The sequence below is a fragment of the Harmonia axyridis genome, chromosome X (genome assembly GCF_914767665.1).
Source record: "Harmonia axyridis chromosome X, icHarAxyr1.1, whole genome shotgun sequence".
Classification (NCBI taxonomy): Eukaryota; Metazoa; Arthropoda; class Insecta; order Coleoptera; family Coccinellidae; genus Harmonia; species Harmonia axyridis.
Window position 1 is genome coordinate 484,306 of NC_059508.1, and position 14,539 is coordinate 498,844.

Consider the following 14,539-nt stretch of genomic DNA (forward strand, 5'->3'; position numbering starts at 1 on the left):
TCGATTTCTGTTTCGAGGGGGACAACTGAAGATGTAGGTTACGGACGCATAGCGCTTCAACCCTTGCTGCTACAACCCCCACCCCCAATTTTTGAATAGGGAAGATGGGGTGAGTGATACCTCAATTTAAAGGTATTTTTATACTGATTTCAGCACAGTAATTGTTTTTTCATTTTATGCATTAGTTCTCGAAATATTCTTAACTAAGTATTTGAAAATGAAGTGGTGTTTTCATGGCACTTGTAGTGTTTTGTGAAAAATCGACATTTTGAGCTTCAAAACAACCATGACTGTGGCTTCCCTCCTAACTAACTAACGCATGAATATTTCGAGAACTAATGCATAAAATGCAAAAACAATTACTGTGCTGAAATCAGTATAAAAATACCTTTCAAATGAGGTATCACTCACCCCATCTTCCCTATTCAAAAATTGGGGGTGGGGGTTGTAGCAGCAAGGGTTGAAGCGCTATGCGTCCGTAACGTACATCTTAAGTTGTCCCCCTCGAAACAGAAATCGACCTGTCCGAGCATTTCTATGGAAAAACTTTATTTCGTCTGTAATCTCGTCTGTTTCGTTTTCAAATGGCCACCCTGTATAATAATATGAAGGAAAACAGATCCAACATTTTTCGAAATGCCAACTCGTTCCAGAAAATTTTGAGTGAAAGTGCTCATGTTTCTACAAGTATTAATATTTGATCGTTTCTGATCGTTTCGATGTTTCAAACTGTAGAAATTAAAGTGATTGTGTTCAGTTTTTCGAAATTTTACATAATATGTAATTATTATTGAGTAGGTGGAGCCATTTGATCATAAAAAGAATCACGCTTCGAAAACGTTTAGAAATTCTTGAATTATTTCATCAAAAACAGTGCTCATTTATCGACACTGACAAATTTAAGAAGAATTCAATTGATGAATTGGCATAACCTACTGAACACAAATGACAAAATTTTCAAAAATTCATACACTGTGTTGCCATTATATTGTTGTAGAATTGTGTCATTCCTATTTGAAAATCCTATTGAAAGGATTCGATACTCTGATCCTAGAATGAAACAGGAACCATTACTGGACTAGTTTCCGAAGGATGAATTTGGAAAACTCGAAAATTTCTGGAAGTTTGATGAAACCAATTATTCCAAAATTTGGGATATCAGATGCCATTATTCAAACCCATCTTGCGATAGATCCCGAGGGGATCATGTCATTTCCACCATAAGTTCGTTGTATAGCCAAATTTAGTGACCTGAATATTATTATACTGTATAAACATTCCCAGATTGCATGGAACATCGCCTTCCTAGGCGCTAGTTTGTGTACTCTTCTCCCCAAAAATATTTGTTCATCTATCCAGGATTGAATACAATACGAAGGTCCCATGATAACGGCCTGCATGAATAGTTAAATACCGCATTGATATTCCATAATTGCTTCAAACATACCAACTGGCGTACATTCTTCGAAAATTTGTACCTAGTCGATTCACACCCAGTTTTATTGTGCATAACGAGAATATTTACACTTCCAATATTAACAGGATTGGCGGGAATATATTTTAATATGAGCATTCCTAATAAATTTTATTCATTGCTACTATTTCTGGTTCCACTTGATTCTCCATTAAATTAGAGAAATAATTTTACAACCCATCATAAAACTTTCAGGTGTGTTACAATTTTTAATGGGTTATTTGATTTTATAAAGAATATTGTCCCCCTTATTGGCAAGAAGCTTTGAAATCTTAAAAAATCATAGCATGATGCGAAAAAACTACGTGTGCCATTTTCATTTCCGTTTCTTTACTTTCAATTTTTCCGTGAATTTCAATATTTTCAACAATAAAATATGGTAGGAACTAAACAGAAAATTAGTGAAAACTTGAGGGATTCAAACCAACGTTGAATGATTACAACAAACAAATTGTTATAGTAAAAATACAATAAACCAAAGATTTATAATGAAATACTATTAATTATTAAAAAGTTTTTCACGGACACCAAAAGAATAAAATTATTGAAGAGGGGTCTACTACATAATTAATATACATTTAGAGAGCAATTATCAATTCAAATTGATTGTTTTTGTGCGCCAAATATACGCATAAAATAAATCCTTACAATAATTTTCGTTAAACCATGTATCTCATACAATAAAAACAGATCCGTAGTAGTCAATTCTTGAAGCACACATGCAGAATAATTCTTTCTCCTTCTGCGTTAGTCAGTTCATTCGTCTAGGCACATGCGTTGTATTGTTTACGAAATTGTCGGTTGAGAATAGAGTTTTCTTAGCGCCGTTGCTCGGGATCAATTATCCTCAAGTCTATCCCTTCCAGGAACTAGTGGTTTCACAAAGGCGTAAGACATCATCAATTATGTCTATTCCTCATTTGAGAAGGGTCTTCAACCCCAAGGTTTAATCTGCCTATTGGGTAAATCGAATCTTGAGGCGCTTGAAAGAATCCAGACTGATTTGTAAACGTCTATTTTCGATGTGATTATAATTTCGAAATAAAATCTGGAATTTTGAAACTGGCTCCTCCGCCAATTTGTTAACATTGTAAAGTAATTGGAAAGTTATGCTTTGGGTGTTGTTGTTTCCACATTTAGTCGAACATACAATCATTTGAAATAATTCTTATTTCAAAATTAGAAAGCTAGTGAGATTCAGACGAAATTATAGCTCGATATTTCTCTAGGAATAGACGAACAAAAATGTAGAGTTGAAAATCTTCAGAATTGTGGTTATAATATCGACAAAAAATGAATGTAATTTTAAGACTGGCTCCTCCGCCAATTTGTTGTCATTGTAAAATAATTGGAAAGTTATGCTTTGGGTATTGTTATTTCCACATTCAGTCGAACATACAACCATTTAAATCATTTTTGGTTGAAAATTCGGAAGCTAGTGGCATTTGGACGAAATGATAGTTTGATATTTCCCTAGGGATAGGTGAACAAAAATGTAAAGTTGAAATCCTTCAAAATGGCAGTAATGCAGGGAGTTGTGGTGGAATAAGCAAACTGAGAGTCGGATTAGCAGTGGTGCCGCCCAATCGAATATAAATCTGACGTGGGGATGGCTCGATGAGGTCATAGTGGAGTACTTCATCCTGATACAAGCGGGGATGCTCTTCAAACGATCAGTCATGCCACCTTCCGTCGTTTTTTTTAAACAGGCGCACCTCCAGCCGGCAGTTGGGGAATTATTATTTCAGAAATGATTGTCCTGCAGAGTGGTGCACGTTCCATCAAACTGAACTGGCATTGCGAGTGGCATTTATTTCCGCCAGCGCTTCAGAACCCCAACTAAACATTTGTCTTTATTCTTCCAATTGGCTGGATGGTGACCGCCACTATTCGGAGACCGGTCGGTAGCTCACACAGGACCGACATTATTTCTTGGCATTTTGAAATATCGCAACGTACCGCCCATACGTTTTATGTACGTGTACAAGACTGTAGTTGACCCTTACGTTTATCGACTCTTTGTGTTTCAAAGTGCCGACGCTCAATCCGTCAAATAATGCTCACCGGCCTGATAATTCGACGTCTATGGCGACCTTCAATCTAAAGGTTCCACCCACGAAAAGATTTTAGAGATCTATCTGCTTCTACCTTGTAAAGATACCTCTATTGTTGTCAAGTGAGGAAAAAATAAAAACACACGTTTTTTCTTCGAATCGGTTCGACAAATCCAATCGTTTCTAATCACAAGATCATATGAAGTTTATCCCCAAATAAGCACTGATTTCGTTCTGACTGAATGCACAGATTTAAGTGACACATTGATGCTTCATTGAAGTGAAAATAAAAAGGATATGAAGTTGCAGGTGAATTCCCAATTATTTTCATCTAAGAAAGAAGAGGATATTGCGTTCTAGGTTAGAACGACTTCGTTTGTAATTGATCATTAAGCAGTAGCCTTTTTTTATTTATATGCCTTACATTTGATATTTCTAATGAACTAGTATAACAAATTGGCGAATGCGCCAGTTCATCGATTCGAACAGAAAAAAGGACCCAGATATTTTCCAATTATATTTTTCCACTCATGAAAAGATTTTAGAGATCCATCTGCTTCTACCTCAGAATGATACCTCTGTTGTTAAATGAACAGAAGAGAAAAAAATACAAACACACCTTTTTACTTCATATTGGTTCAACGAATCCAATCGTTTCTAATCACAATATCATATGAAGTTTGTTTCCAAATGAGCACTGATTTTGATTCGACTGAATGCACAGTTATAAGTGACACTTTATTGCTTCACTGAAGCGGAAATAAAAAGGATGTGAAGTTGGAGGTGAATTCCCAATTATTTTATCTACAAAAAATGAGGGTATTGCGAGATTTTTCTAGGTTTGAACGAATCGTTTGTAATTGATCATTAAGCGGTAGCCTTTTTTCATTTATATGCCATACATTCGATATATCTAATGAACTAGCGTAACAAATTGGTGAATGCGCAAGTCGCCTGGATACGAACAGAAAAAAGGACCCAGATATTTTCCAATTGTATTTTTCGACAGGGTATTTTTTTATTCACCTCTGTATTATATTTTTGTCTCAATTTGGCGTCCCTTCGAGTTCAATTATTTTGTCGAACAAAGCTGAACTCGATATTCGTGAAAAATGAAGATTTCTGTGAATACAACGATGTGGTACACTGTGTGCAAAAAATAATAGCGCACGTAGAAAGGCACCCGATGGAAACAATTCATTGTTTCATCAACATTCAGAAAATGTTAGCCACAAATTGATTGTTAGTCTCCGATATTTTAGTCCGCTTCAGCAGGCTCATACCAGCACCAAAAGCTGCGACGTCTATTCATATACCTCCTATGTTTCTGATACGAAATGAACAGCATAAAAGCTGTTATATCTCGCAGCAAGAAGAAAAAAAAACCGGTTCTTCTTATTCAAAACATAATTCCAGTCCTCTGAAACGGAACGCTGGTATTTCGATTCAACACATCGGGCTCAATCTACATTCTGATCATTTTATGAAACATTCTAGCCAACTTCATGTTTAATATCTTGAATAAAAAGCCGAAAACGGAGAACGAATTTAATAAGGTTCATTCGTATCGAGAATGCAATAATTCATTGAGAATTGAGAGCAGATGCTGACCCAGAACTTAATCCTCCATTTTCTGGATTCTGATTTGCATTCTATACTCCGTCGAAACAAGTACAATAAAAAATTCGAGTAACTAACTCCCTCGTTAGTCTCGGTTTTCTCTTTACCGTATATTTTGCTCTCTATGGTTTCCGCCTAATTTAAATTTGAGACTTCTCATTTTGTTGATTTTGGTCTCCATCAGAAATTAACAGGAAATATCATTTGGCACCTGGTTCGGCCCATAATATGAGTGGAACAATCAGAAAAGCACCAATGGGAAGTCAGGAGAACTTTCAAACCAAGTAGATTTTTGTTTTCGCATCTGCTAACTTCACAGATATCAGGTTTTTACGATTCCGTACATAATAATCATTGGATTGATGCCAAAAATTTCTTGAGAAGAACTAGATCCTAAAATATTTACTCGTTTCAGCAGTTACTAAGATATCGGAATATTAATGTTATTCAAATTCTCCAAATGATACCATCCTCATAATATTTAGCATTAATGTTGCCATTTTGTCTTTATTTCTGAATTCAGTTAGGTTGAATATCAATTGTATCAATTATTATTGAAACGAAATTTTAATTTACAATGAAATGAAGAATTGTGTTCCAAATTTGAAATATATAAGGTTTATTGATTGAGTTTCCAATAAAGTTCACATTTCTGAGGAGATCATTAGCAATTAGGTTCCACTTGTACTGTAAGGATCAAATAAAAAAGAAACCGCGGATGAAACTGAATGGTAAAATAGAATTTCAGAAATTCATTAGCTCATAATGATCGTCGAAAAAAAAGTCAACCGCAGAAAAGCAAATAGACTCTGATTCAACATGATGGGGAAAAAGTTTATTATTTGTTTCATCCGTGCGGTGATGTTTTATACACTTCTTTGAATGTCCCCAAATTAGACTTATTGAAATTTTTAGGGCTCTCCCCTCTCGATTTTGTCGTCCGAGGGTCGAAATTCTCCTTGGATTTCGGAGTATTTATGAGTTTCCTTCACGTTTTACGCAGTCATTCCACTTTTGATAAGGTCCACCAAGCATATTTTTATCGAGAAACAATAAAATTCGAATTGCATATAGCAATTTATTCGAAGATTGCAATTATAATGGATACAAATAATTCAAAGTAGTTTCAACTTACCCTGTTGCTTTTCTCTGCCATTTTCATGTCGTAGAACGATACTTCGGCTGTCTTCTCTTCTCCAAAGTACTGCTGGTTCGGGGACACCAGTGGCGGAACATCTCAACTTAATGGTACCCCCTTCTATGGCAACGCTGCCACCTTCCATTGATTCGTTGTCGTTCAAAATGTCAGGAGGAATGACAACCTCCAGATGGCCCATCTAAAAAAAAGTTTACTATTCATTATTTCAATTTTTTCACATCTAAAATCATAGGATAATAATTAACTCAGTTTAACCGTATGATACTCGAAAAATATCTCAGAAATTCATGCGATCAAGCCTGTAGAACCGAATAATTGAAAGGAATAACTTCTGCTTCAGTATCGTAACCAAAACCGTTATTTATTCGATTCAAGAACACAGTTCAAGCAACGGATAATTCATGAAAGAATTTCAGTGACTTCAATCCCTTTTTGCGGTGCTCACTTTATTTCAGATATACCGCTTTGTGTGAGAATACATAGAAGGTAAAACTCGGGCATCGTAAACTTAGCGTTTAGATCCAAGTGGAATGTGACCATTGCTGAGAATGTTTGGCATTCTATCAAAAGCCGCTAAACTCGCTTCTATCCCTCTGATAATCTCTCCACTCTGATTATTTACGGTTATACTACAAAATAAAGCTACCTTCATCAGCATCCCAAAATTTCATCTTGGATATTTTCACTTTCGAACAGTAAAATACCTGCCACGAGGTATGAATTATACAGGGTGGCCATTTGAAAACGAAACAGACGAGATTACAGACGAAATAAAGTTTTTCGATAGAAATGCTCGGACAGGTCGATTTCTGTTTCGAGGGGGACAACTTAAGATGTAGGTTACGGACGCATAGCGCTTCAACCCTTGCTACTACAACCCTCACCCCCAAATTTTGAATAGGGAAGATGGGGTGAGTGATACCTCATTTGAAAGGTATTTTTATACTGATTTCAGCACAGTAATTGTTTTTTCATTTTATGCATTAGTTCTCGAAATATTCTTAACTAAGTATTTGAAAATGAAGTGGTGTTTTCATGGCACTTGTAGTGTTTTGTGAAAAATCGACATTTTGAGCTTCAAAACAACCATGACTGTGGCTTCCTTCCTAACTAACTAACGCATGAATATTTCGAGAACTAATGCATAAAATGAAAAAACAATTACTGTGCTGAAATCAGTATAAAAATACCTTTAAATTGAGGTATCACTCACCCCATCTTCCCTATTCAAAAATTGGGGGTGGGGGTTGTAGCAGCAAGGGTTGAAGCGCTATGCGTCCGTAACCTACATCTTAAGTTGTCCCCCTCGAAACAGAAATCGACCTGTCCGAGCATTTCTATCGAAAAACTTTATTTCGTCTGTAATAGTCTGTTTCGTTTTCAAATGGCCACCCTGTATAAATGAAAAGATAAAAACTGGGATAACTCATTTTCTAAAACAATTGTAATTGTGGAAAACTTTTTATTGGTACTACAAAAAAAAACAACAATCGAACACAGGTTCTAGAGCATGAACGATGTTGCTGATGAAATAAAACGGATAAACCTCTCGGATAATGGTGTCACCAGAAATTGTGACAGATATATTATAAACCCTCGATCCATGAATGAATATGGAAGCCATCAAAATAACCAAACATTCGAATAACATAACAGAAGAGCAGAAACACCAATAGAGCACATCACCTGATTACCAGCAATAGATCGACAAAATAAATATCTCTTTCGAGAGAAACGTCGAAAAATTTGGAGAAATTCAGCATCGAATTATAAACTTCTACCTAGAAACCTTTGAAGATGCTTACCGCAGTAGTAAACGAAACGTGAGGGTCTCAAAATTTTGCAGTTTTGTCGTTCATACTATTTCTGAAGAGTCATCAAAACAACTACAGTAATCATTCCTACTCAAATTCCTAATTAGAACGAAAACTCCTTATATACAAATCTTTCCAAGGTCACCGCTGAATCGTGACCATAATCTATAAAAAAAAATATCTTTTGATATTTCTTACCTGGCTCCGCATAGGATCAGTATTGATCTGGCACATGTATGTTCCGGAATCGTTTTTCTTAACGTTGGAAACATGAAGTTTCCACGTATTATGACCATTGTGCGTAACAGATAATCTTGGATTCTGTGCCACCATGTGAGTATGGATGGCTAGTATGGCTTTGGTGTCTGACTTTATCCACGCCACCTGTAATAAAAATAAATTGAAGGGTCAGTGAGATTCCGCTAGGATTTTTCCGGATCGGCATTGAGAACTTATTATTCCCTAGCTCTGGTTTTAACGGAGAGAATTCGTATAGAACAGTGAAAACTAGAATGCCGATATCTTCTCCTTAAGAACGATCGATTTCGAATTTTTGGTTAGTTACAACATCTAACGAATTGCACAATATTTTGCGAAACTGAACATCAATATAGACATTGAAAATTTCAAAATTACTCAAAAAACTCTCCAACATGAGCAATGCTGGCTCACATTATCGAAATGTTACATTTCATTATACTGGCACCTTCGCCAATTTGTAACAAATGGGCCCAGTTCCTTCGCCAATTTGTTGTCGTAGATTTGTTGATGGGCGATGTGAAGAAAAATCATCGAAATTCGGTAGAATATACGAATTTCATTCCACTACAAACGGATGTTCCGGTGAACTCCGTAATTCAAAGACATTCCACGTTGACAAGTTCGGTGCAATGTTCATTTATTTAATAATTTTCATGACAAGAAATTAACTTCGCGTAATTGCTTTAGCGAAAGAAGCATTAAACCTCTATTCTGTTTCTGTAATGCATTCCTGTCACTGAGTTCTGAATATCTAGCACATACCACGTCCCCTACAATTTATCTGATACCACACATTTACCTGGAAGCCACATTTGGAATTGAGTATATGTATATGAGATCTGATGTTATTTGGACGTAATCTAGGAGACTGCATATCTTTTATTCACAAATATTGAAACTCATATATTACGATAAATTAATTCAGTTACATCTCCAAAGATGCATCCCCATATCTTATAGAATTTCTTGTAACTAAAAAATGCACACTTTGATATTTATTCAATCTCTTGATAATTGAAAACAAAGATATCCTATTGATTGAAATTATGATAATTGGTTATAAGTTTCAAGATCGTTTGAAGTTTTTTTCCTTGAGTAATATGAGAAATTGATTGTTGACAACAATTAACCTTATCTTTTCTGTTAAAGACAGTTGCGCTTGAAAATAATCTATTGTGTTGGAATGAAACTTTTTTCCATTGTCAACCAAAATTTCAAATTTCTGGAATACTCCGAAACTTCCTGGCTGGTTCCTAGTTAAAAGGAAGATAACGAGTATACAGGAGTTGAAATAAAAAAAATTTATATACCGAATTAAGGAGGATCTTCTCTCTACAGGCAAAGGACTTGAGAATATGTAAAATTACTGGCCAGAGTTCCTTCTGAAAGCTTCTTCATTAATCTGGAATTAGCGTTGGAATTATTTCGGAATTTTATACCGAAATTACCTCTTTGAAGTCTCTTACGGTTTTTGTCGATAAAACGATGAATACCATCTTTCAAAGTAACTCAATTTTCCCGTGAGATAATCTCCAACGGGAAAAACTCCTGTTCGTTCACTTGTATTTTGTGAATTTCAAATTGCTTCCAGTTCCAAAACGAAGCGCCCTCATTGGAGTTTTAAATATAGAACAGTTCTGATCATTTCAAGGAAATTCTACCTATGTTTCCGGGAATTCATTCATTTCAGCGGATGACTGTTGGAAAAAACCATTTTGACGTCGAAGCTGACATGACCATCATAATATTTTGTGGATTATGTACTCTATTCTTTCAAAGTCCACATGTGCAAGGATTATGATAAATATTCATATTGTTCTATGCAATTTTCCATTTCATCATAACAGATTTTTTTTCCTCATTCGTGGAATGTCTACTCAAAAGCATTGTTAATTAAAAGAGAAAAAACTTGATATAGCATAATTTTTCAATGATACATTCTCCGAATTTTTCCCTGAAAGCTATTTTGGTTATTTCAGTGTAAAATGAGAATTCTATTCTGTTAAATGAAATATTCTCTTTATGGACGTCCTCATAAAAATTAACATTGATTATGTTATTAAAAAAGGAATTTTGAAATATTGAACTAGTTGGCAGGTGATCATGATTGAAACAAGTTTTCCAATTTTTTTACTCCCAATAAAATTGGACACTAATTACAATGTGCAACCGCGCAGTTCAGAACACATTTCAATTCAATTTCAGACACTCAAAGTCCTACAAACTGTAGAAAGTATTTATAAGAATTCAGGCACAAAAAATGTGATAAATAACAGCAAACTAGAATTTGAAAATTTGGTAAAGAAGAAGAAAACATTTTTGGCTGTTATGCAAATGTCTTCTTGTGTACTAAATTTCGAAGCTCCATTTTGGTTATTCCTATCTCTGTACCATAAATTCAAACTGATTTCGAAACTTCGCACTTAGACATTGTGATTCTCATATAATTGATATCCAATTTTATTGGATTGGTAGTATGAACAATGTATCATTAAATACAATTATTTCAAACAAAAATTCGAATTTGAATTTATTCGCAATTACGATCAATATCTAAACATCAAAATCGCGAATTCAAACAGATGTTTATATTTTTTCACATTCAGCTGAACGAAAATCGAGTTGTTTATCTGATATTCTGATAAAAACATATGCAGCAGTCTGACGATGACAAAAACAATATCATGACTCATTTCGATTTATCGCGAGACGAGAAAATATAAAACCTGTTTCGAAACTAGCAAACTGACGAATTTCAATGAATTTTGAAATCAGCTCGAGTTTACATAAAAAAGTTAAATTGAGTGAATGACGTATTTGAAATTTCTCCACAAACAACCGATTGCAATGAAAAAGGCCTCACCTACTTGGAAGAATATTGTAAAGATTGCAATTTCGAAAATTTCTATGAGAATGTTGACCCTCCTATAGGTGGTCCAAAACTAGAAGACTCCAATTTGATTAATTTTGGAAAGTACTCTAGTTTACCTATGAAAAAAGGAGGCAAGCATTTACGTTTAGTCAGAAGCTTTTGAGCTCTTGCTCATTTAAGCTCCAATTGCGCCATTGGATACCACAGAACTGTATATGGGTATATTATATACAGTTATGTGGAATCCAAGGGTGCGTTTGCCGCATGAATGACACATCAGCGCTTTCCTGATTTTTGGGCACTCATTCCCCGAACGGATCGTTACAATGTCTATAATTTTCGAATTTTGAGCCAGAAATGATCTCAAGCGATAAAGTTCGACTGACTGATGAAAAATCCGTCCTCTAATTAAATTCTGCACGTCCGTCCAGGGGACAGTATACAAAATAACCTTCCGAAGGAAAAGACAGAAATTTCCAAGCTAGTTTCGAATGCCTCAGTTAGGTTCGTAGTCGAAATCTGACTATCGGTTTCGTAAATTCAAAATTTTGTTTTCCTGTGAATTTGAAAAGTGCAGAATCGATAAAAAAAATTTGCAATCGGATGCAGAATAATAGTTTGCGGTTTTGTGTGTAGAATTTTTTGTTGGTCGCGTGACCAGAAGTGCAAAATATCAAAATATCGAAAAAACCATAGAACCGACGATTTTGCGATTCTAGGTGTTGATATGAAATAACAAATTCAAGCTCCCTGGTTAATTTTAAGCTGAGCACATATACAAAAGTTTAAGACTTGTTTCAAAGCACTTTTAACTCGAATGATTCATAACTATTATCACGTAATGAACAATTTGAAGTAAAAAATCGAAATATTCATGCGAATGGAATTTTTGCTTTCTATTTGCTCAATGAACACCACTGAATTATTCGTCAGGTAGAAGTTTTTCGAGGTGTTTCTGATTGAAATCTAGATCTTGTATGGGAGGGTGCGTTAGTTCTAGTCATCCCTCTATTTGGAACCGACCGAATTTATGGATACTCGCGGGGTTGCCAAACCATTAATTGTGGGGAAATTTTCAATTCTCGTTTCTGTTGAATCATCTAAAATTCGATTTAACTTTTATTCCAGTTCCCTCCCCCGTTTCTAGATATATTTTCCGTACGTTCCCTGTAGAATATATATCCATCCGAATATCTGATATCACATTCATTATGTGAGCCTGTGGTTGAATCGTGGCCCCAAGGATAAATGAAATTGAAATTGTCTTCCGACAAATACTTCAGGAGCGATTCGTCTTTGGGACTTTTTATATAAATCCATTTACGCCATGTTTGCAGGGGTGTGTTGAACGGCTTCAGTTCGAAGGAAGGTATACTCGCTGATTTTATTACGAAGAGAGTTGATTTTCAGAAGTAGTATGTGGCAAATTCAATAAATGTGACTTGCACATCTGATTGGATATCTTTGTGCCACCGGAGGGAATAGCCAGACAATGCAATCAACGCTTTATAGGCCTTCCGCCACTTCAAATAGCGACTGATAAAATTATTTTTCCACCTCACTCTACGCGCAAAATAAATTTTTCACCATTATACCTCGAGGCACCTGATCCGAGCTCGGCTTCCGGGAATTTTTCAACGGATATCCGACCAGAAACTCCGACTGGAATGTACGAGGTTAATTCACAATGCATTCGAGCCGACAAATCGACATTATTCTAACTGACAAAGAGACTGCAACACCCAGAAGGAGCTGTTTAAATTTTAAACTTTTTTGGTGAAACATGGATAGTATAGCAAGGAGTAAATGATTGAATTTGGAGAAAAAAAATTGTTAGGGTTTTTTCATACAAACAATTTTTGTTAAGTACTCAAATATTGTAGTCGTTTTTTGCCAACCTTTTTAAATTTTACAACAAACCAGCTGTTCGAGGAGATCCAAAGTCGATGTTTAGTTGTTTAAATGACTAGAGCACGGGTACGTGGAATTCATCGCCAGCTGAGTGAATTTGAAAGAGGTCGAATTATTGATCTACGGGAGGCGGGATTGTCATTTTGAGAAATCGCTAACCGTACGAACAGAAATCCAACTATTGTTACGAGATGTTATCAAGCGTGGTTTGATAATGACCAAAATCGAAGAAGAGTAGACACCGGACGTAGAAGGGGCACAATTGATCCTTTAGGCCTATTTGCGACAACTCGATCATTCGCTGATGAGTGGTTAGGAGAACAAGGCCATCCTGTAACTGCCCGAACGGTTCACCTCCGAACTGCAGCATTATCGACCCCATCTTGTGTTACCTCTGACGGTTGAGCATCGCCGGCAACGATTACAGTGGTGCAGAGAACGTCCATATTGGAATGTGGAATGACATCAGGTCGTCTTTTCTGATGCATCTCGATTCTCCTTGGGTGCACATGATGGCCGAAGAAGGGTTAGACGACGTCGGGGAGAAAGACGTGAACCTCAGTTTGACGTTGAGCATCATGTACACCGGACAGTAAGCGTAATATTATGGGGTGCTATTGCATATGCAAGTTAGTCGCCTTTATTCTTTATTCGAGGTAACATGGCAGCGCTGCGTTACATTCAAGAAATAGTGGAGTCATATGTTCTCCCTTACCTTAACCGGCTTGAGAATCCAATATTTCAGCAAGATAATGACCGACCTCATGTTGCCAGAGTAAGTTTAAACTTATTTGAAGCAACCCATGTGAATCTTTTGCCATGGCCGCCCAAATCTCCCGATCTTTCGCCCATAAAGCATGTTTGGGACATCATGGGAAGAAGGCTTGGAAATTTACCCCAGCCCCCACGCACTTTTGCTGCTGTAAGACATGAAGTGCAGGTAATTTGGAATATGATCCTTTAAGAAGAAATAGACCATCTTATTGTATCAATGCCGAGACGTGTTGGGAAGTGTATAGATAATCGCGGTGGAAGATTATTAACAAAAAAATATATAAACCATTCGTTTCTTCCTCCAAATTTCAATCATATACTCCTTGCTATATTATGTATGTTTCACGCAAAAAAAAATTTTAATATTAGCTTAGCAAAAGTGTTTTTAATTTAATTGGATTTAAAACTCTGATGTGAGAAAATTTTGCCATGTCTAAATCTTCCAGAAAGTGGCAAACCTGCCACTGGAAAAAGCGCCCAGACTAAAATTAAAAACAATCACGTAGTTACAAAATCATCATGATGTATAGTGAAAATTACTTTGAACTGAGTTAATTCTGAAATTAAAGATGTATTTCACATCGAACATCGAGTATTCTT

General features: G+C 35.9%; 1 protein-coding gene across 1 annotated transcript in view; it reads right to left on the reverse strand.

The window, feature by feature from the left end:
- LOC123686208 (lachesin-like) overlaps positions 1–14,539 on the reverse strand; it is a 99,271-nt gene that overhangs the window by 16,868 nt on the left and 67,864 nt on the right. Inside the window, exons 4-5 of the mRNA XM_045626222.1 lie at positions 8,320–8,505; positions 6,284–6,485 (exon numbers count right to left, since the gene is read on the reverse strand). Coding sequence (XP_045482178.1) covers positions 6,284–6,485; positions 8,320–8,505 — 388 coding nt within the window. The remainder of the gene's footprint in view (positions 1–6,283; positions 6,486–8,319; positions 8,506–14,539) is intronic.